The sequence below is a fragment of the Bombina bombina genome, chromosome 2 (genome assembly GCF_027579735.1).
Source record: "Bombina bombina isolate aBomBom1 chromosome 2, aBomBom1.pri, whole genome shotgun sequence".
Taxonomy (NCBI): Eukaryota; Metazoa; Chordata; class Amphibia; order Anura; family Bombinatoridae; genus Bombina; species Bombina bombina.
In genome coordinates, this window is record NC_069500.1 from 759,738,094 (window position 1) to 759,758,929 (window position 20,836).

The window sequence follows — 20,836 nt, forward strand, 5'->3', positions numbered from 1 at the left end:
CTAGGTGGAACATGGTATCATGATGTTCTTAGGGATATATTAAAGGGTATTTCATTGAGATAACCCGGTGTCTGTCATATTTAATGACTAAGAGAAAAAGAGAGGTAGAGAGAGGTGACTACAACGATATGAATGTTTCTTTCCAGAAACATTATGAATGTTTCTTTCTGGGTGTTCATACGTATTTGAACTAGGTGGAACATGGTATCATGATGATCTTAGGGATAACCCAGTGTGTGTCATATTTGATGACTTAGAGAAAAAGAGAGGTATAGAGAGATGACTACAACGATATGAATGTTTCTTTTCAGAACACCCTCATTCATGTGCGTTCATATGGGGTTTTTGTAAACAAAGTGTACCCCCTCTACCACATTAGCACATCATGCAGGCATGATAACGTATGATGCACACAAATGAACTGTTATTCAGACCAGTACATATTACTAACCTTGTAATAAGACACACACTAGTGAATACAATATGTAATTGGTGGGGGACAATATGAGCACAGAGACAATGAGTTACTGTTAAAGTACATTACAGGGTGTTGTATTGAGACACAGTGACATGGTGGACCACCTGGAAAAGAACACTTTTTGTAATCACAAAGCAGGAAACAAGAACAGTTTGTTAAAAAAATTAATAAATGCCCACCTTACTCCCAATGTGAAACTATTCTTTTAAGGTTTTTTTTGTCTATGAGCTAGCTGGTTTTGCTCTTTGGAACAGAAGCACTTGCAGGTATATGAATTCTCCTTACATTATCACTTTTTGTACACACACACACAGTCTCCTTATGTTATCTGTGTCTGAGAGAACAACTGAAAATTAATATTTGAGCTTTACCATTCAGTATAGGTGAAGATACAACGGGCAAAAGCAGCCATTTCAAAGGATAAAATAAATATTTTTATTTGTAATATACTCCAGCAGGTAAAATAAAGTATTTTACCTGCTGGACAGGCTGAAAAGCTGATCTCTCTCACTGTGTTACTGGTGGGCAATGGTATTACACAACTTAAAAACAACATGGTTTTTTTTTTTCTTGGTATTTTAAAATACCCACAATTTTACAATTTGACTAAAAAATGACTAATGTATTTTTAAGATATGAAAGGATGGCCAAGCTCTTAAAATTCTTGACAGAAAACTCAATAATGCCCATAATTCATCATACATATGTAAAATATTCATAATTTTTGGTACAGATTTATGGAATTTCACTGACTTTAACCAGTAGCAGTATTAATTGTTATGCAGCTGATGGTTAAAGGGACAGTATACTGTAAAATAGTTTTTCCCTTAATGTGTTTACAATTGCTTTTTTTACCAACTGCAGAGTAAAAATGTATGAAAATTTGCTTTTTAAGGTTTATTTGTGTATATTAATGCTCTGATTTTGTGTTTTGAAGCCACAACCCAATAAAATGGGTTGAGCTTGTAGGTATAATCTGATCTTATTACTGTATCACATTGTGTACCTATACATTCTTCTTTATATTATATCTGCAGGGCCGGCCTTTGGGCAAGGCAGAGCAGGCGACTGCCTCTGCGGTCAGGGGGGCCCCGCAAATTTAATAAAAAAATAAATTTAATTTTTATTTTTTTTAATTAGATTTTTTTTAAATGTATTTTTTAGCGCCTTTTTTTGCGCCATAATTTTTTAATTTAACACACAGCATCTGAATGATTGGAGGAAATAACTTTTATTCTCCAATCATTCGGTGCTGTCACTGAGGAGGCAGAGCAAGGCACCGGAGGGGCGGAGGTGGAGCATAGCTGCCTGTCACGCTCACGATGGACAGCAGAGTGAGCAGCAGTCATAGACTGCTCGTAGCCAGGTAGGAGCCCTGCTTTGGCCCAGGCCCCCAGACTGTCAGTCAGACACAGTGAGTGTGACTAGTGCCACATTTTAATTATTCAAAGGCACTCTGGCAGGTGGCCTGGGCCCTGGGCATAATTTTATTGCATGGGGCTGGGGTATAATTTTATTGCAGGGGGACTTTATTTTATTGCTGGGGGCAATTAAAGGGGGGGTGGGGGCTGAGGCATAATTTTAATGCAGGGGGGATTCATTTTATTGTTGGGGGGCTGGGGAAATCATTTTATTGCTGGGGGCATCATATTTTTGTTGGGGGCATAATTTTATTGCAGGGGAGATGGGACATAATTTTATTGCTGGGGCATCTTTTTTGTGCTGGGGGCATCATTTTTTTTGCAGGGGGGCCTGGGCATATTTTTATTGCAGGGGGCATCATTTTATTGCAATGGGGCTGGGGGCACTATTTTATTGCAATGGGGCTGGGGCATCATTTTATTGCAGGGGGGCTGGGGGCTTCATTTTATTGCTTGGTGCATCATTTATTGCAGGGGTGCAGGGGGCATCATATTTTTGTTGGGGGCATCATTTTATTGCAGGGGAGCTGGGGCATAATTTTATTGCTGGGGCATCATTTTTTTGCAGGGGGGCTGGGGGCATCATTTTATTGCAGGTGGACTGGGCATTATTTTATTGCTAGGGGCATCGTTTATTGCAGTGGGGATGGGGCATCATTTTATTGCAGGTGGGCTGGGCATTATTTTATTGCTGGGGGCATCATTTTATTGCAGTGGGATGGGGTAATCAATTATTGCTGGGGGCATCATTTTATTGCAGGGGCATCATCTTATTGCAGGGGGGCTGGGCATCATTTTATTGCAGGGGGCTTCTTTGTATTGCTGGTGGCATCATTATATTGCAGTGGGGCTGGGGGCATCATTTTATTGCAGTGGGGCTGGGGGCATCATATTGTTGTTGGGGGCATCAATTTATTGCAGGGGCTGGGGGCATCATTTTATTGCAGGGGAGCTGAGGCATAAATTTATTGCTGGGGCATCATTATTTTTGCAGGGGGGCTGGGGCATCATTTTATTGCAGGGGGTTTCATTTTATTGATGGGGGCATCATTTATTGCAGTGGGGATGGGGCAAAATTTTATTGCAGGGGAACTGTGCATCATTTTATTACTGGGGGCATCATTGCAGTGAGGCTGGGGTAATCATTTATTGCAGGGGGCTGGTGGCATCATTTTATTGCAGTGGGGCTGGGGGCATCATTTTATTGCAGTGGGGCTGGGGGCTTCATTTTATTGCTGGGGCATCATATTTTCGTTGGGGGCATCAATTTATTGCAGGGGCTGGGGGCATCATTATATTGCAGGGGAGCTGGGGCATAATTTTATTGCTGGTGCATCATTATTTTTGCAGGGAGACTGGGGGCATCATTTTATTGCAGGGGGACTGGGCATTATTTTATTGCAGGGGGTTTCATTTTATGGATGGGGGCTTCATTTTATTGCTGGGGGCATCATTTTATTGCAGTGGGGATGGGGCATCATTTTATTGCAGGGGGACTGGGCATCATTTTATTGCTGGGGGCATAATTGCAGTGGGGCTGGGGTAATCATTTATTGCAGGTGGACTTGGCATTATTTTATTGCTAGGGGCATCATTTATTACAGTGGGGATGGGGCATCATTTTATTGCAGGGGGGGCTGGACATTATTTTATTGCTGGGGGCTTTATTTTATTGCTGGGGGCATCATTTTATTGCAGTGGGGATGGGGCATAATTTTATTGCAGGTGACTGGGCATCATTTTATTGCTGGGGGCATCATTGCAGTGGGGCTGGGGTAATCATTTATTACAGGGGGGCTGTGGGCATCATTTTATTGCAGTGGGGCTGGGGGCATCATTTTATTACAGTGGGGCTGGGGGCATCATTTTATTGCTGGGGGCATCATATTTTTGTTGGGAGCATCAATTTATTGCAGGGGAGCTGGGGCATAATTTTATTGCTAGGGCATCATTATTTGTGCAGGATGACTGGGGGCATCATTTTATTGCAGGGGGACTGGGCATTATTTTATTGCAGGGGGTTTCATTTTATTGATGGGGCTTCATTTTATTGCTGGGGGCATCATTTTATTGTAGTGGGGATGGGGCATACTTTTATTGCAGGGGGACTGGGCATCATTTTATTGCTGGGGGCTTCATTGCAGTGAGGCTGGGGTAATAATTTATTGCAGGGGGCTGGGGGCGTCATTTTATTGCAGTGGGGCTAGGGGCTTCATTTTATTGCTGGGGCATCATTTATTGCTGGGGGCATCATATTTTTGTTGGGGGCATCAATTTATTGCAGGGGAGCTGGGGCATCATTTTATTGCTGGGGCATCATTATTTTTGAAGGGGGCTGGGGGCATCATTTTATTGCAGGGGGTTTCATTTTATTGATGGGGGCATCATTTTATTGCAGTGGGGATGGGGCATAATTTTATTGCAGGGGGACTGTGCATCATTTTATTGCTGGGAGCATCATTGCAGTGGGGCTGGGGTAATCATTTATTGCAGGGGGCAGTGGGCATCATTTTATTGCAGGGAAATCATCTTATTGCAGGGGGCTGGGCATCATTTTATTGCAGGGGCATCATTTTATTGGAGTGGGGCTGGGGGCATCATTTTATTTCAGGGAGGATGGGGCATCATTTTATTGCAGGGGGACTGAGGGCTTCATTTTATTGCTGGGTGCATCATATTTTTGTTAAAGTCATCAATTTTTGCAGGGGCTGGGGGCATAATTTTATTGCAGTGAAGCTGGGGCATCATTTTTTGCAGGGGGGCTGGGGCATCATTTTATTGCTGGGAGCATCATTTACTGCAGGGGTGCTAGGGGCATCATATTTTTGTTGGGGGCATCATTTTATTGCTGGGGCATCATCTTATTGCAGGGGGCTTCATTGTATTGCTAGGGGCATCATTGTATTGCAGTGAGGCTGGGGGCATCATTTTATTGCAGTGGGGCTGGGGGCATAATTTTATTGCAATGGGGCTGGGCATAATTTTATTGCAGGGGGATGGGGGCTTCATTTTATTGCTGGGTGCATCATTTATTGCAGGGGTGCTGGGGGCATCAATTTATTGCAGGGGCTGGGGCATCATTTTATTGCAGGGGAGCTGGGGCATATTTTTTTTGTAGGTGGGCTGGGGGCATTATTTTATTGCAGGGGCATCGGCATTATTTTACTGCAGGGGGCATCATTGTATTGCAGTGAGGCTGGGGGCATCATTTTATTGCAGTGGGGCTGGGGGCATCATTTTATTGCAATGGGGCTGGGCATAATTTTATTGCAGGGGGATGGGGGCTTCATTTTATTGCTGGGTGCATCATTTATTGCAGGGGTGCTGGGGGCATCATTTTTGTTGGGGACATCAATTTATTGCAGGGGCTGGGGCATCATTTTATTACAGGGGAGCTGGGGCATATTTTTTTGTAGGTGGTCTGGGGGCATTATTTTATTGCAGGGGCATTGGCATTATTTTACTGCAGGGGGTTTCATTTTATTGCTGGGGGCTTCATTTTATTGCAGTGGGGATGGGGCATCATTTTATTGCAGGGGGACTGGGCATCATTTTATTGCTGGGGCATCATTGCAGTGGGGCTGGGGTAATCATTTATTGCAGGGGGCTGGGGGCATCATTTTATTGCAGGGGGGGTTAATTTTATTGCTAGAGGCATCATTTATTGCAGTGGGGACGGGGCATCATTTTATTGCAGTGGGGCTGGGGGAATCATTTATTGCAGGGGGCTGGGGGCATCATTTTATTGCAGGGGCATAATTTTTGTGCAGGAGGCTGGGGCATAATTTTATTGCAGGGGGGCTCTGCTTCGTTTTATTGCAGGGGGATGGGGCATCATTTTATTGCAGGGGGATTCATTTTATTGCTGGGGGCTGAGGACATCATATTTTTGTTGGGGGCATCATTTTATTGCAGGGGGCATCATTTTATAGCAAGGGAGATGGGGCATCATTTTATTGCTGGGGGCACCATTTTTTATATTTATTGCATGTGTGGGGGGGTGCTGTGTGTGTGTGTGGGCTGTGGTGTGTGTGTGGGCTGTGGGGTGTGGTGTGTGTGTGGGCTGTGGTGTGTTTGTGGGCTGTGGTGTGTGTGGTGTGTGGGCTGTGGTGTGTGTGTGTTGTGTGTATGTGTCTGACACAGTGTGTGGATGTATGTGTATATAAGTATCTCTGTGTGTATTATATCTGTGTGTTTGTGCGGTACAGTGCATTGCTCCATTTCTTTTAAGTATTTATTTTTAAGCACTTGCTAGGGCCGGCCCTGGCGTCTCTGTAATGTTCTTGTTATCATAAGAAAACACATAAAATTAAGGCCCAGTTCAACTCAACTGTTCCTAATTGTCAGTATAATTCTTCATTAACAGTTATTCCAATAGTACAAATGGTATATTGCAATATATACAATGTTATAGTGATCCACATTAGTGGATTTATGTGTTTTTTTATATATATATATATATATACACACACACAACAAAGGTTTTTTTTTGGTTAAGCACACCACAAAAAGACTATTTGCAACCTAGCACACACATTGTGTAAGTGCTACCAAGGTGACCAGCAATGATTAATTGAAAAAAAACAAGAAAGTGTAGGTGCACATTCTACCACTAGAGTCCACATAGTTATAGCATATTTAAATATATACTTCAATTTGCTAAATATACTTGCAGTGTTCAAATAAGATTGGGGATAGACGTCTCACACAATAATATCGACATATATTTAAATTGCAAAGAATATTATCAGAAAAATATGCTTTTAAATAAAAATGGGATCTTAGTCACACAATATGATCATATTCTGCTAAGCCAGTCTACCACTTACAAGGTGTCGCAAATCAGACTGGTCCTATGCTAATCAGTATCCACACTGCAGCAAATTATGTATATGCAGAGTTCCTTAGCTATATATATGACACAGTAGTTAAACTGGAACACACCTGAGCTGGGTGGCGTGCATTAACCAAAAGGAGGGTTTGGTCAGCTCCCTAATTTAAAGATACAACAAAGGGTTTTTTTGGTTAAGCACACCACAAAAAGACTATTTGCAACCTAGCACACACATTGTGGAAGTGCTACCAAGGTGACCAGCAATGATTAATTGAAAAAAACAAGAAAGTGTAGGTGCACATTCTACCACTAGAGTCCACATAGTTATAGCATATTTAAATATATACTTCAATTTGCTAAATATACTTGCACTGTTCAAATAAGATTGGGGATAGACATCTCACACAATAATATTGACATATATTTAAATTGCAAAGATTATTATCAGAAAAATATGCTTTTAAATAAAAATGGGATCTTAGTCACACAATATGATCATATTCTGCTAAGCCAGTTTACCACTTACAAGGTGTCCCAAATCAGACTGGTCCTATGCTAATCAGTATCCACACTGCAGCAAATTATGTCTATGCAGAGTTCCTTAGCTATATATATATGACACAGTAGTTAAACTGGAACACACCTGAGCTGGGTGGCGTGCATTAACCAAAAGGAGGGTTTGGTCAGCTCCCTAATTTAAAGATACAACAAAGGTTTTTTTTGGTTAAGCACACCACAAAAAGACTATTTGCAACCTAGCACATACATTGTGGAAGTGCTACCAAGGTGACCAGCAATGATTAATTGAAAAAAACAAGAAAGTGTAGGTGCACATTCTACCACTAGAGTCCACATAGTTATAGCATATTTAAATATATACTTCAATTTGCTAAATATACTTGCACTGTTCAAATAAGATTGGGGATAGACATCTCACACAATAATATCGACATATATTTAAATTGCAAAGAATATTATCAGAAAAATATGCTTTTAAATAAAAATGGGATCTTAGTCACACAATATGATCATATTCTGCTAAGCCAGTCTACCACTTACAAGGTGTCCCAAATCAGACTGGTCCTATGCTAATCAGTATCCACACTGCAGCAAATTATGTCTATGCAGAGTTCCTTAGCTATATATATGACACAGTAGTTATATATAATATAATATATAATATATAATGTTGTGCATTACCTTAAATTATTTTTTTTCCATTTTAAAGCTGTGGGGAGGAGTTGGGGGAGGAGATTGGGTGGGGCTCTGGGGCGGGGATTGGGTGGGGGTGGGGCGGGGAGAAAGGGGGGCCCCATTTTGTCATCCTGTCTTGGGCCCGCAATGGCTAAGGCCGGCCCTATATATCTGTCCATAAAACAATCACCAGTACTTGGAGAGAACAATGGAAATTCAACATTTTATTACCTTATCTCTGCTATGTCCCACTGGGAGTGTAATCTCTTCTGCTGGATGTGTTTACAAAGCTTATCTATAGCTTGGAACTGCGGCCACAAACTTTCTAAATAGGTGGGGATATATTATGCTTGATCAACTATTTCAATGCCAATATAAGGGTAAAGGAGCTACTTGTCAACAATTTAATACACTATCATTGGGAATAAATTAAAGGGGAGACAATTTTTGAGTAAACTGTCCCTTTAAAGCCTAAAGACATTTCATAAATCTGCACAAAGTGTGAGGGTTTTTTTTTTTTTTTTTTAAAGTATGTATTTTTATTTGTGTTTGATGTATATTAATAAAAAAGAAAATTAACCTGTGTGCAGATTTATATAGGGTCATAATGGCTTTAACCAGCAGTTGCATAACATTTAATACAGCTAGTGATTAAAGTCACTAAGACACTTTTAAAATTGTGTGTAAGCCTATATTTTCTCAGCACTATAACTGTCAACTCATACTCATTTATGGCATTGGGTTCAGAGGGTTAAGGTCAGTCAGCCCTTGCTATTGTTTTCACTTATTTTTTAGCATATTAAAGACCCTCTTCGTTCCAAGGGCGCGATCCGATATCGATCGCAGTTTGCGGCGCAAGCGAGGGAACCGGCGTCGCCCGCAGTTTCAGCTCGCAACTCGAGCCATCCCATATAGGTCGCCGTCAGATGCTAACGTGCCGTAAGTCTCACAAACCAGCGATGTCCAGAAATCTGCGTAAGTACAAATTTCTGGCGTCGCCAGTGACTTGCGCCACGTTAGAATCTGCCGGCGCCTATAAAACCTGACTAAAGTCTAAAACACCCGCACTGTCTAACACGCCTCCCTAACATAGCCCGCACTGTCTAACACGCCTCCCTAACATAGCCCGCACTGTCTAACCCTCTATCCGCTATCCCCCCTCACTAGTCTAACAATAAAAATGCTATTAACCCCTAAACCGCCGCTCCTTTACCCCGCCGCAACCTAATAAAATTATTAACCCCTAAACCGCCGCTCCCGTACCCCGCCGCCAGCTATATTATATCTATAACCCCCTAAAGTGAGCCCCTAACACCGCCGCCATCTATATTAAAATTATTAACCCCTAATGTAAGCCCCTAACACCGCCGCCATCTCTATTAAAATGATTAACCCCTAATTTAATCTACCTACCCCGCCGCCAGCTATATTATCTATATTAACCCTAAGTATATTATAGTTAATATAGGTATTACATTATATATATTAACTATATTAACCCTAATTATATTAGGGTTAATATATTTAATATAGTTACTATAGTATTTATATTAACTATATTAACTCTATCTAACCCTAACACCCCTAACTAAATTTATATTAAATTAATCTAATTAATTTATAAACTAAAATATTCCTATTTAAATCTAAATACTTACCTATAAAATAAACCCTAAGATAGCTACAATATAATTAATAATTACATTGTAGCTATGTTAGGGTTAATATTTATTTTACAGGTAAATTGTTAATTATTTTAACTAGGTATAATAGATATTAAATAGTTATTAACTATTTAATATCTACCTAGTTAAAATAATTACCCAATTACCTGTAAAATAAATCCTAACCTAAGTTACAAATACACCTACACTATCAATAAATTTAATAAACTACAAACATCTATCTAAAAATACAATTAAATTAACTAAACTAAATTACAAAAAAAAACAAACACTAAATTACAAAAAATAAAAAAAAGATTACAAGATTTTTAAGCTAATTACACCTATTCTAAGCCCCCTAATAAAATAATAAACCCCCAAAATAACAAAAATTCCCTGCCCTATTCTAAATTAAACAAATTTCAAAGCTCTTTACCTTACCAGCCCTTAAAAGGGCCTTTTGTGGGGCATGCCCCAAATAATTCAGCTCTTTTGCATTCAACAAATACAATCCCCCCCCCCCATTACAACCCACCACCCACATACCCCTATTCTAAACCCACCCAAACCCCCCTTAAAAAATCCTAACACTACCCCCCTGAAGATCTCCCTACCTTGTCTTCACCACACCGGGCCGAACTCCTGATCCGATCCGGGCGATGTCGTCCTCCAAGCGGCAAAGAAGAAATCTTCCTCCGGCGATGTCGTCCTCCAAGCGGCAAAGAAGAAATCTTCCTCCGGCGACGTCTTCCTCCAAGCGGCAGCAAAGTCTTCATTCTTCCGGCGGCATCTTCAATCTTCTTTCTTCGCTCCGCCGCCGCGGAGCATCCATCCCGGCCGACTGCTAAACTTGGAATGAGGTACCTTTAAATGACGTCATCCAAGATGGCGTCCGCCGAATTCCGATTGGCTGATAGGATTCTATCAGCCAATCGGAATTAAGTTAAAAAAATCTGATTGGCTGATTGAATCAGCCAATCAGATTCAAGTTCAATCCGATTGGCTGATCCAATCAGCCAATCAGATTGAGCTCGCATTCTATTGGCTGTTCCGATCAGCCAATAGAATGCGAGCTCAATCTGATTGGCTGATTGGATCAGCCAATCGGATTGAACTTGAATCTGATTGGCTGATTCAATCAGCCAATCAGATTTTTTTAACTTAATTCCGATTGGCTGATAGAATCCTATCAGCCAATCGGAATTCGGCGGACGCCATCTTGGATGACGTCATTTAAAGGTACCTCATTCCAAGTTTAGCAGTCGGCCGGGATGGATGCTCCGCGGCGGCGGAGCGAAGAAAGAAGATTGAAGATGCCGCCGGAAGAATGAAGACTTTGCTGCCGCTTGGAGGAAGACGTCGCCGGAGGAAGATTTCTTCTTTGCCGCTTGGAGGACGACATCGCCGGAGGAAGATTTCTTCTTTGCCGCTTGGAGGACGACATCGCCCGGATCGGATCAGGAGTTCGGCCCGGTGTGGTGAAGACAAGGTAGGGAGATCTTCAGGGGGGTAGTGTTAGGATTTTTTAAGGGGGGTTTGGGTGGGTTTAGAATAGGGGTATGTGGGTGGTGGGTTGTAATATGGGGGGGGGGGGGGGGGATTGTATTTGTTGAATGCAAAAGAGCTGAATTATTTGGGGCATGCCCCACAAAAGGCCCTTTTAAGGGCTGGTAAGGTAAAGAGCTTTGAAATTTGTTTAATTTAGAATAGGGCAGGGAATTTTTGATATTTTGGGGGTTTATTATTTTATTAGGGGGCTTAGAATAGGTGTAATTAGCTTAAAAATCTTGTAATCTTTTTTTTATTTTTTGTAATTTAGTGTTTGTTTTTTTTTGTAATTTAGTTTAGTTAATTTAATTGTATTTTTAGATAGATGTTTGTAGTTTATTAAATTTATTGATAGTGTAGGTGTATTTGTAACTTAGGTTAGGATTTATTTTACAGGTAATTGGGTAATTATTTTAACTAGGTAGATATTAAATAGTTAATAACTATTTAATATCTATTATACCTAGTTAAAATAATTAACAATTTACCTGTAAAATAAATATTAACCCTAACATAGCTACAATGTAATTATTAATTATATTGTAGCTATCTTAGGGTTTATTTTATAGGTAAGTATTTAGATTTAAATAGGAATATTTTAGTTTATAAATTAATTAGATTAATTTAATATAAATATAGTTAGGGGTGTTAGTGTTAGATAGAGTTAATATAGTTAATATAAATACTATAGTAACTATATTAACCCTAATATAATTAGGGTTAATATAGTTAATATATATAATGTAATACCTATATTAACTATAATATACTTAGGGTTAATATAGATAATATAGCTGGCGGCGGGGTAGGTAGATTAAATTAGGGGTTAATAATTTTAATAGAGATGGCGGCGGTGTAAGGGGCTTACATTAGGGGTTAATAATATTAATATAGCTGGCGGCGGTATAGGGGGATTAGATTAGGGGTTAATAATTTTTATATAGGTGGCGGCGGTGTAAGGGGTCAGATTAGGGGATAGATAAGGTAGATGGCGGCGGTTTTAGAGGCTCACAGTAGGGGGTTAGTTTATGTAGATGGCGGCGGGGTCCGGGAGCGGCGGTTTAGGGGGTAATAACTTTATTAGGGATTTCGGGGGGGGGGGGATCGCGGTTGACAGGGAGATAGACATTGCGCATGCGTTAGGTGTTAGGTTTATTTTAGCAGATCGCGGTTGACAGGGAGATAGACATTGCGCATGCGTTAGGTGTTAGGTTTATTTTCTAGATAGTTTAGGGAGTTACGGGGCTCCAATAGTCAGCGTAAGGCTTCTTACGGCTGCTTTTTGTGGCTAGGTGAAAATGGAGTAAGTTTTCTCCATTTTCGCCACGTAAGTCCTTACGCTGCATATTGGATACCAAACTGCGCGGGTTTGGTATACCTGCCTATGGCCCAAAAAACTGCGGGCGACGGCAGAAATATACGCGCGTAACTTCTAGCTTACGCCGTATATAGGATACCAAATCCGCGCAATTATTGGCGTCGCCGGCTTTTGCGGGCGACGCTTTATATCGGATCGACCCCCAAGTCTCATTTAGCAGGAGTGAGCAGCCTGCATAGCTGACCTGATCAGCAAGAAGATAAACAGACAAAGTTAGAGCAGCCCTGCACAGAACTTTTTGTGTCTGACACAGGGAAGGGAAGGCTCAGTCGGCAGCAGAGCAGATCAAAGCAGGTGTCCCACGCCACTACAAACCTCAATTAAACATAACAAGGCAGGCACAGACAGTGGATCTAACCTGGTGGCAACCTTAGCTGCTTCAGCTGTCACAGGAGCCAGCTTCACTTCGTCTTATGGCGCGGTCAGGCCGGGTTGTGACTATACAGCTGGCCCGATGCGCTGAGTAAATATAACAGACCCGCTCAGCCGAGAGCAGAGAGCAGGTCTGTGAAACAGTGTTTTTTTTTTTTTTAAATTAATAGGGTATATTATGTTTTATAAATGTTTGGCTAATATAATGTTATATAATTCTGCACTATGTGCAGAATTATATAACATTATTTTTAAGGTTTACTGTCCCTTTAAATAGCCAGTAGTCCCACTCACTTTTAAAAAAAAGGTGCAAAAAGTGGTTGCTATAGTGACCACCACAACAAAGAAAATACTAAACATCGTGTGCTTTCAATGACTGTGTTCTGCTTTATTGTGTTATATAAAACATACATTGTATTACAATGCAAACAAAAACAGTGACTATTCTTTCAGGAAAAACTATGCAGGATCATTATAGAGTGTTCACTAATAATCCACAGACTAATCAGATAGACAGATAGTGAGAATGAAATGAAAGTAAAGCAAGTAGAAACAGAATCTCAAGTGTGTCATATAAAGATATACACTGCTCATGCATTCAAGCATACAATATAGCGTATAGAATCTCTATTTAGCCTCAACTGCAGACCTAAGTGGTAATAGTTATACGATCTTGTAATGCCAAATCTTCAGAGCTGAATAAACACATATGTAAAGTGTGTACGCATCAATCAGCCTGTAGCCAAAAATTATTATTATTATTATTATGGGCTTAAGCTAACTCACCCACTGTATTATACGCTTACCAATACTTGCGGTACCTTCCTGATTACAGATGGCATGTATCATGGGACTTACGTGGCTGTTTTATCAGCTAATATGTAAATCACAATTCATGGCGTATCATATCAGCAGGCTAGGCATGCCCATCCTACTGTCACTCAAACAGGTGCCTATGTATGAAGATTTGCTAATTTAGCACCTGTCTAATTAGCATACCACCATATCCTCGTCATTAGTATCATTTTGTGCCACCGTGAGACCATTTTTAAAACAGTGTGCTTTAATGGCAGACTCAAGCATACGCCTATATGTCACTGAAATCTACTATAAACCACTAAGAAGGAAAACAGTGTAAACAGTTTAGGGGAATGGTTAAAGACCCATAGTGAAGAAAGTATACACCACAAAGGGAAATAATAAAGAGTGAACATTTATTGGACATGCTTGTCATGTGAGAAAGTGTAAGGGGCTAATTTTATATAGAAATTATTATTTTTTAATTAAAAAAACAACTCAAAGAACCAAAGAACTATCGCCTAGAATAGATCACAAGTTTTGTCTGTAAAGACCTGCGGTGCTAACAAGCCTTTTTTTCCAGCCAATACAATGCAAGATCAATTCTATTGGCTGATTAAATCAACCAATCAGATTTTTCCCACCTTAATTCCGATTGGCTGATAGAATCCTATCAGCCAATCGGAATTCGAGGGATGCCATCTTGGATGACGTCATTTAAAGGAAACTTCATTCGGCCTTAGGACATCGGAAGAAGAGGATGGCTCCGCGTCGGCTGGATTTAAGATGGCTCCGCTCCGCTCCGGTTGATTGAAGATAGAAGATGCCGCTTGGATGAAGACATCTGCCGCTTGGAGGACCTCTTCTGCCCCGATCGGATGAAGACTTCTGCCGCTCCGGATGTCCACTTCTGGCCCATCGGTGGCCGGCTGGCTGAAGACGGCTCAAGGTAGGGTGATCTTCAGGGGGGTAGTGTTAGGTTTTTTTAAGGGGGGATCTGGTGGCTTTAGAGTATAGGTGTGTGGGTGGTGGGTTGTAATGTTGGGGGGGTTGTATTTTTTTTTTTTACAGGTAAAAGAGCTGATTACTTTGGGGCAATGCCCTGCAAAAAGCCCTTTTAAGGGCTGGTAAAAGAGCTGATTATTTTGTAATTTAGTATAGGGTAGGGCATTTTATTATTTTGGGGGGCTTTTTTATTTTATTAGGGGGTTTAGATTAGGTGTAATTAGATTAAAATTCTTGTAATATTTTTTTATTTTTTGTAATTTTGTTTTTGTTTTTTTGTATTATAGTTTAGTTTATTGAATTGTATTTTAGTTTAGATAATTGTAGGTAATTTATTTAATTAATTTATTGATAGTGTAGTGTTAGGTGTATTTGTAACTTAGGTTAGGATTTATTTTACAGGTACTTTTTGTAATTATTTTAACTAGGTAGCTATTAAATAGTTATTAACTATTTAATAGCTATTGTATCTAGTTAAAATAAATACAAAGTTGCCTGTAAAATAAATATAAATCCTAAAATAGCTACAATGTAAATATTAGTTATATTGTAGCTATATTAGGGTTTATTTTATAGGTAAGTATTTAGTTTTAAATAGGATTAATTTATTTATTGATAATAATTTTAGTTTGTTTTATTTAAATTATGTAAGTTAGGGGGGTGTTAGGGTTAGACTTAGGTTTGGGGGTTAATAACTTTATTATAGTAGCGGCGACATTGGGGGTGTCAGATTAGGGGTTAATAATTGTAGGTAGGTGGCGGCAATGTTAGGGACCGCAGATTAGGGGTTAATAAAATGTATTATAGTGTTTGCGAGGCGGGAGTGCGGCGGTTTAGGGGTTAATACATTTATTATAGTGGCAGCGATGTCCGGTCGGCAGATTAGGGGTTGATAAGTGTTGGTAGGTGGCGGCGACGACATTGGGGGGGGGCAGATTAGGGATTAATAAATATGATATAGGTGTCAGCGATGTTAGGGGCAGCAGATTAGGGGTTCATAGCTATAATGTAGGTGGCGGCAGTGTCCGGTCGGCAGATTGGGGTTAAATAATTTTATTATAGGGTTTGCGATGTGGGGGGCCTCGGTTTAGGGGTTCATAGGTAGTTTATGGGTGTTAGTGTACTTTATAGCACTGTAGTTAAGAGCTTTATGTTCCGGCGCTAGCCCATAAAGCTCTTAACTACTGACTTTTTTTGCGGTTGGAGTCTTGGCTGTAGAGGGTCTACCGCTCACTTCTTCCAAGTCTCGTAATACCAGCGTTAGGCAAATCCCATAGAAAAGATAGGATACGCAATTGACATAAGGGGATTTGCGATAGCCTCGAGTCGCAGAAAAAAAAGTGAGCGGTAGACCCCTTCCTGCCTGACTCGTAATACCAGCGGGCGTTAAAAAGCAGCATTAGGACCCCTTAACGCTGCTTTTTAAGGCTAATGCAGAACTCGTAATCTAGGCGAGGTGTTAGTGTACTTTATAGCACTGTAGTTAGGAGCTTTATGTTCCGGCATCAGCCCATAAAACTCTTAACTACTGACTTTTTTTGCGGTTGGAGTCTTGGTGGTAGAGGGTCTACCGCTCACTTCTTCCAAGACTCGTAATACCAGCGTTAGGCAAATCCCATAGAAAAGATAGGATACGCAATTGACGTAAGGGGATTTGCGGTAGACCCTTTCCTGCCTGACTCGTAATACCAGCGGGCGTTAAAAAGCAGCGTTAGGACCCCTTAACGCTGCTTTTTAAGGCTAACGCAGAACTCGTAATCTAGGCGTATACAAGTTAGCACACATAAACACCTATGGGTAAAACAGAAACACTAACCCCTGTAGTCAGAGACACTAGTGAGGCATCATGTCACACTCACATGATATTAGTGCAGGCAGTGGCATGTCAAAGTTTTTTTTATTGAAGACATTTTTTTTTTTTTTAAGCTGGGCCCCCACCCTCAGTCGCAGTTGCAAAATCTGCACCCCCTGTAGTTTTGTCCCTGCATGTCTGGCAACACATCTTATCACTTTGGAAATCATTCTATACCTCTACAGCGCAGAAAAGTAGGAGGGGCAGAAACCTGATATAACTCAGGACCCTTAACAGGTCACATATTCATTATATCTTAACTAGAGCACAGGTGAAATAATCAGCTGATCAGTAACCATGGTTACTAACCTGTTCTCACCCTTCAGATGATTATTTCACCTGTGCTATAGTTAAGATGTAATGAATATGTGGCCTGTTAAAGGTTTGGAGTTAAGGGTCCTGTGGACTGGAGTTGAAAAACACTGCTGCATAATATATATATAACAAATGAAGAAAGTGGACAATCCAGGGCAAGTTAAAAACAATATCTTTTATTCACCAACGATAAAAGGTTCCAGGAGGGTCCATATACAGGTTAGCAAGGCAACACAGGCAAACTGAAAGCTAACATGTTTCGGCTATACAGCAGTAATCATAGCTAATTCAGTATACCTGTGGTGCCCCTTTAAAAGCAAAACAAGAAAATAATTGGTCAATCAATACAACCAATGCCTGTGAAGCCTAGCCACAGGGCCGGACTGGGAAATCAGACCAGCCCTGGAAACTTGTATAGACCGGCCCAGCCCCGCCCCGCCCCCTCTGAGCCAACCCCGCCCCCTTCATCTTAACCCCGCCCCATTCATATTAACCCCGCCCCACTGGCACAGCCCCCTCCGTATATTTGACAATAGCTACAATAGTGACTAATATAATCCATTAAAAGTTATTCTCTGTAAAAGTCACATTTGGGGCAAAAAAGAGACTGCTTCCTGGGCCTGGTTGCAACTTTTCGCCACCCTGGAAGTTCCGCCACTGCCCTGTATATCGGCTATATACCCAAGTGAGATGTCAGATCATTATAACCAATGCCTTAGTGAATGGGATGTTGTGCTATAGGACATCATTACATACACAGCAAAGTAAAATGCATGTAGTGTGTTGCTACAGCCGTTAGCTTGTGAGCACTAAGTTGTGACACAATTATTGTCATCAGATCAATGGGTTGTGACACACCTTTATTTTTATTCTTTTGCTCTGCTTTTACTTTATTATTTCAGTTATAACTCTTGAAATTTCTTAGACAAGAATTGTGACAATGAGCCCATACATAGTCACATGCTCACACAGTCACATACCCACACACTCGCATACCCACACACTCGCATACCCACACACTCACATACCCACACACTCACATACCCACACACTCACATACCCACACACTTACAAACCCACAAGACATCAGACAGGATACCTGCCCATGTGTGAGCTACATATGATGTAAGATCATAGGATGATGAGCTTTTGTATTCCCTGAACAATTACACGGATATTATGTTTGGCAGAAATTGTATGGATTTGTTAAAAACTCAGCTATATAATTTTAGAGGTTTTTTTTTGCAGAAAAATCACACAGGCATTTTTTCCTTTTCTGTTATTACATAAAGTACTTAAGTTACAGGGGGTGTTAATAGTTTATAAACTAAAAACAGCAAAGCCAACATTAATTTTTGCAATTCTGGAGCAGATGGAGAAATTACTATGATTTTTATTATTTCTTTTCAGTTTTTGGGCTGTAACTATGTTCTCAGGGATATTTTCTTCTTGTGCTAAACACTGTTCTTAGTCTTACTGACATAGATTGCAAACTTTAACAATTAATTGTGCAGATGGATTCCTATCTCTCTTTTAAACCTAAGATACGTAGACATAGACAGAAGCTTTAACAAGAGCCTCTGACCTGTTGTTTATGTCCGATGCTGCTCCCGAGTCCCGGATCCTCTCCACCTGACCTCACCCGGTATCATATGCACCACGAAGCAAGGGGCCTGAGGCCAGTGCCGCACTCGCCCCACCCATGGGCGGTCCTGACCGGCACTGCTAAAGTTATTAGTGCCAGTGGTGAGTCCGCCCTCGAAGTTCAGATTTTCCCTGCTCTCTGCACTGAAGGATTATGTCACATGTGTGAGACGACGGCCCGCCATCCCCCACATCATTCCATGGCCTCATCCAGTAACAGACTGAGCTGTGTGAGTGACAGACAGGCACAGACTCAGTCTGATTGCTTTGCGGACTAGGTTGCGTTGCGGACGGAGGGGGTTATTGGTTACTGTTAGACTGTAGACACAGTAGCACTGCCACTCCCACACAGTGTTGTTTCTAGAGAATCTGGCTCCCAGGGCGAAATTTAAAAATGTGCCCCCCCCCCCAATTCTCCCACTACACTAAACCCACATACATACTGATACATTCAATACACATTTGTGAGACAGACGAATCATATGAGAGACACACAAGTGTCCCTCTGCAAGATATCACACTATTTTTGACTTTTCTGAGCCTGTCAAGTCCTTCTTTTGACCCATTTTGCCAAAGGAAAGGAAGTTGCCTAATAATTATGCACACCTGATATAGGGTGTTGATGTCATTAGACCACACCCCTTCTCATTACAGAGATGCACATCACCTAATATGCTTAATTGGTAGTAGGCTTTCGAGCCTATACAGCTTGGAGTAAGACAACATGCATAAAGAGAATGATGTGGTCAAAATACTCATTTGCCTAATAATTCTGCACTCCCTGTATATATATATATATATATATATATATATATATATATATATATATATAATGTATGTGAATGTATGCATGAAGTGTTATATACTTCACTTTCATTTAAATTGTATAGTAGATAACTAAGAGAAGAACTAATTGAGCGGAGGCTTTGCTCACCATCAGCTTAGTGTTCAAGCAACATTCATTTTTGTGTGCACCCGATAGAAGTTTATTATGTGAGGGATTTAGTACACCAGAGTTATCCATCAGTGCTATTCTTGTCTACTGCTTCAGCAATAAGATAAATTTTGACTTGTAATATGAGCGTAAAAATGTAAGTGCTATTTATTGCACTCGAGCAATGTTAATGCACAATAGTGTTAGCATTTTTTTTCCTCCACAAAGGGCTTGATTTATATTTATATCAAGCTAGGGCAGACAGGGGCAGACATATTCACCCTGTCCGCCACAGCTCACCAGTGGCACGCAGCAATCAGCTGCCGGAATTCCACATTGCACAAGAGCGCTAATTTGCGCTCTTATGCAACACTGCCCTCTGCCTGCACACAGTCAATCACGAGCAGGCAGGAGCTATCGATCGCCGGGGTTGGATGAGACCAGGGAGATTGAAATTCTCATCCTAAGAGGTGGAGAAGAGGGTAAGGAAGCAGCGGTCTGATGACTGCTGCTTGATAAATACTGACTGCAAGTTCTCTTGTGAGATCCTGCAGTCGTAGGGAGGCAAACAGCTTGATAAATCAATCATTTAAAAGCTAGCCGTTAATATACCAGCTGTGTGGCTCTCTATTTTGAGTTTAATTTTCCTTTAAGTCTTTTGTGAGAACTTTATATTTGTAGGTGATTTCAATGTTTATTTTATGTGTTATTTTTTTCTTATCGCCCTAAGTACAGTGTCCACGAGCATCAATGCAATGGCAGCAGTAACTGTGGAGGATCTAATAAAACCGCAGAGGCCTAACATTCCTGCAAAGAAACTGATGTATATTTCAAAGGGGCTCTGTAAGTGTCTAAAATCTACATAACACCCTTCTCTTGTGACTTTTACTAATCATTTCAGTGATGGCATTAAATGTTAGGTCCATATGCCATATTTATCTGCTGGTTTATGTTTCCTTTAGAATATAAAAATATAAGTGTATGAAAACCTGTTCACTCTTTTACAGGTTAAAGGGACATAAAACGCAAATTTCTACTTTCATGATTTGAACAGAACATGTGATTTTAAACTTTTTTCCAATTTGCTTCAATTATCTAAATTGTTTCATTCTCTTGGTATTCTTAGTTGAAAAGCATATCTAGGTAGGCTCAGGAGCAGCAATGCATTACTGGGAGCTAGCTGCTGATTGGTGACTGCACAAAAAAATGCCTCTTTTCATGGGTGTTCACCAGATGTCTTCAGATAGCTAACAGTAGTGCATAGCTGCTCCTTCAAAAAAGAATACCAAGAGAAGGAAGCAAATTGGATAAAAGTAAATTGGAAAGTTGTTTAAAATCACATGCTCTATTTGAATCGTGAAAAATAAGAAAAAGAAAAATGTTGGGTTTCATGTCCCTT

General features: G+C 40.6%; 1 protein-coding gene across 1 annotated transcript in view; it reads left to right on the forward strand.

Annotated features, from left to right (window-relative positions):
- LOC128647250 (sodium/iodide cotransporter-like) overlaps window positions 1-20,836 on the forward strand; it is a 122,059-nt gene that overhangs the window by 50,077 nt on the left and 51,146 nt on the right. The window contains exon 10 of the mRNA XM_053700043.1: window positions 20,168-20,280. Coding sequence (XP_053556018.1) covers window positions 20,168-20,280 — 113 coding nt within the window. The remainder of the gene's footprint in view (window positions 1-20,167; window positions 20,281-20,836) is intronic.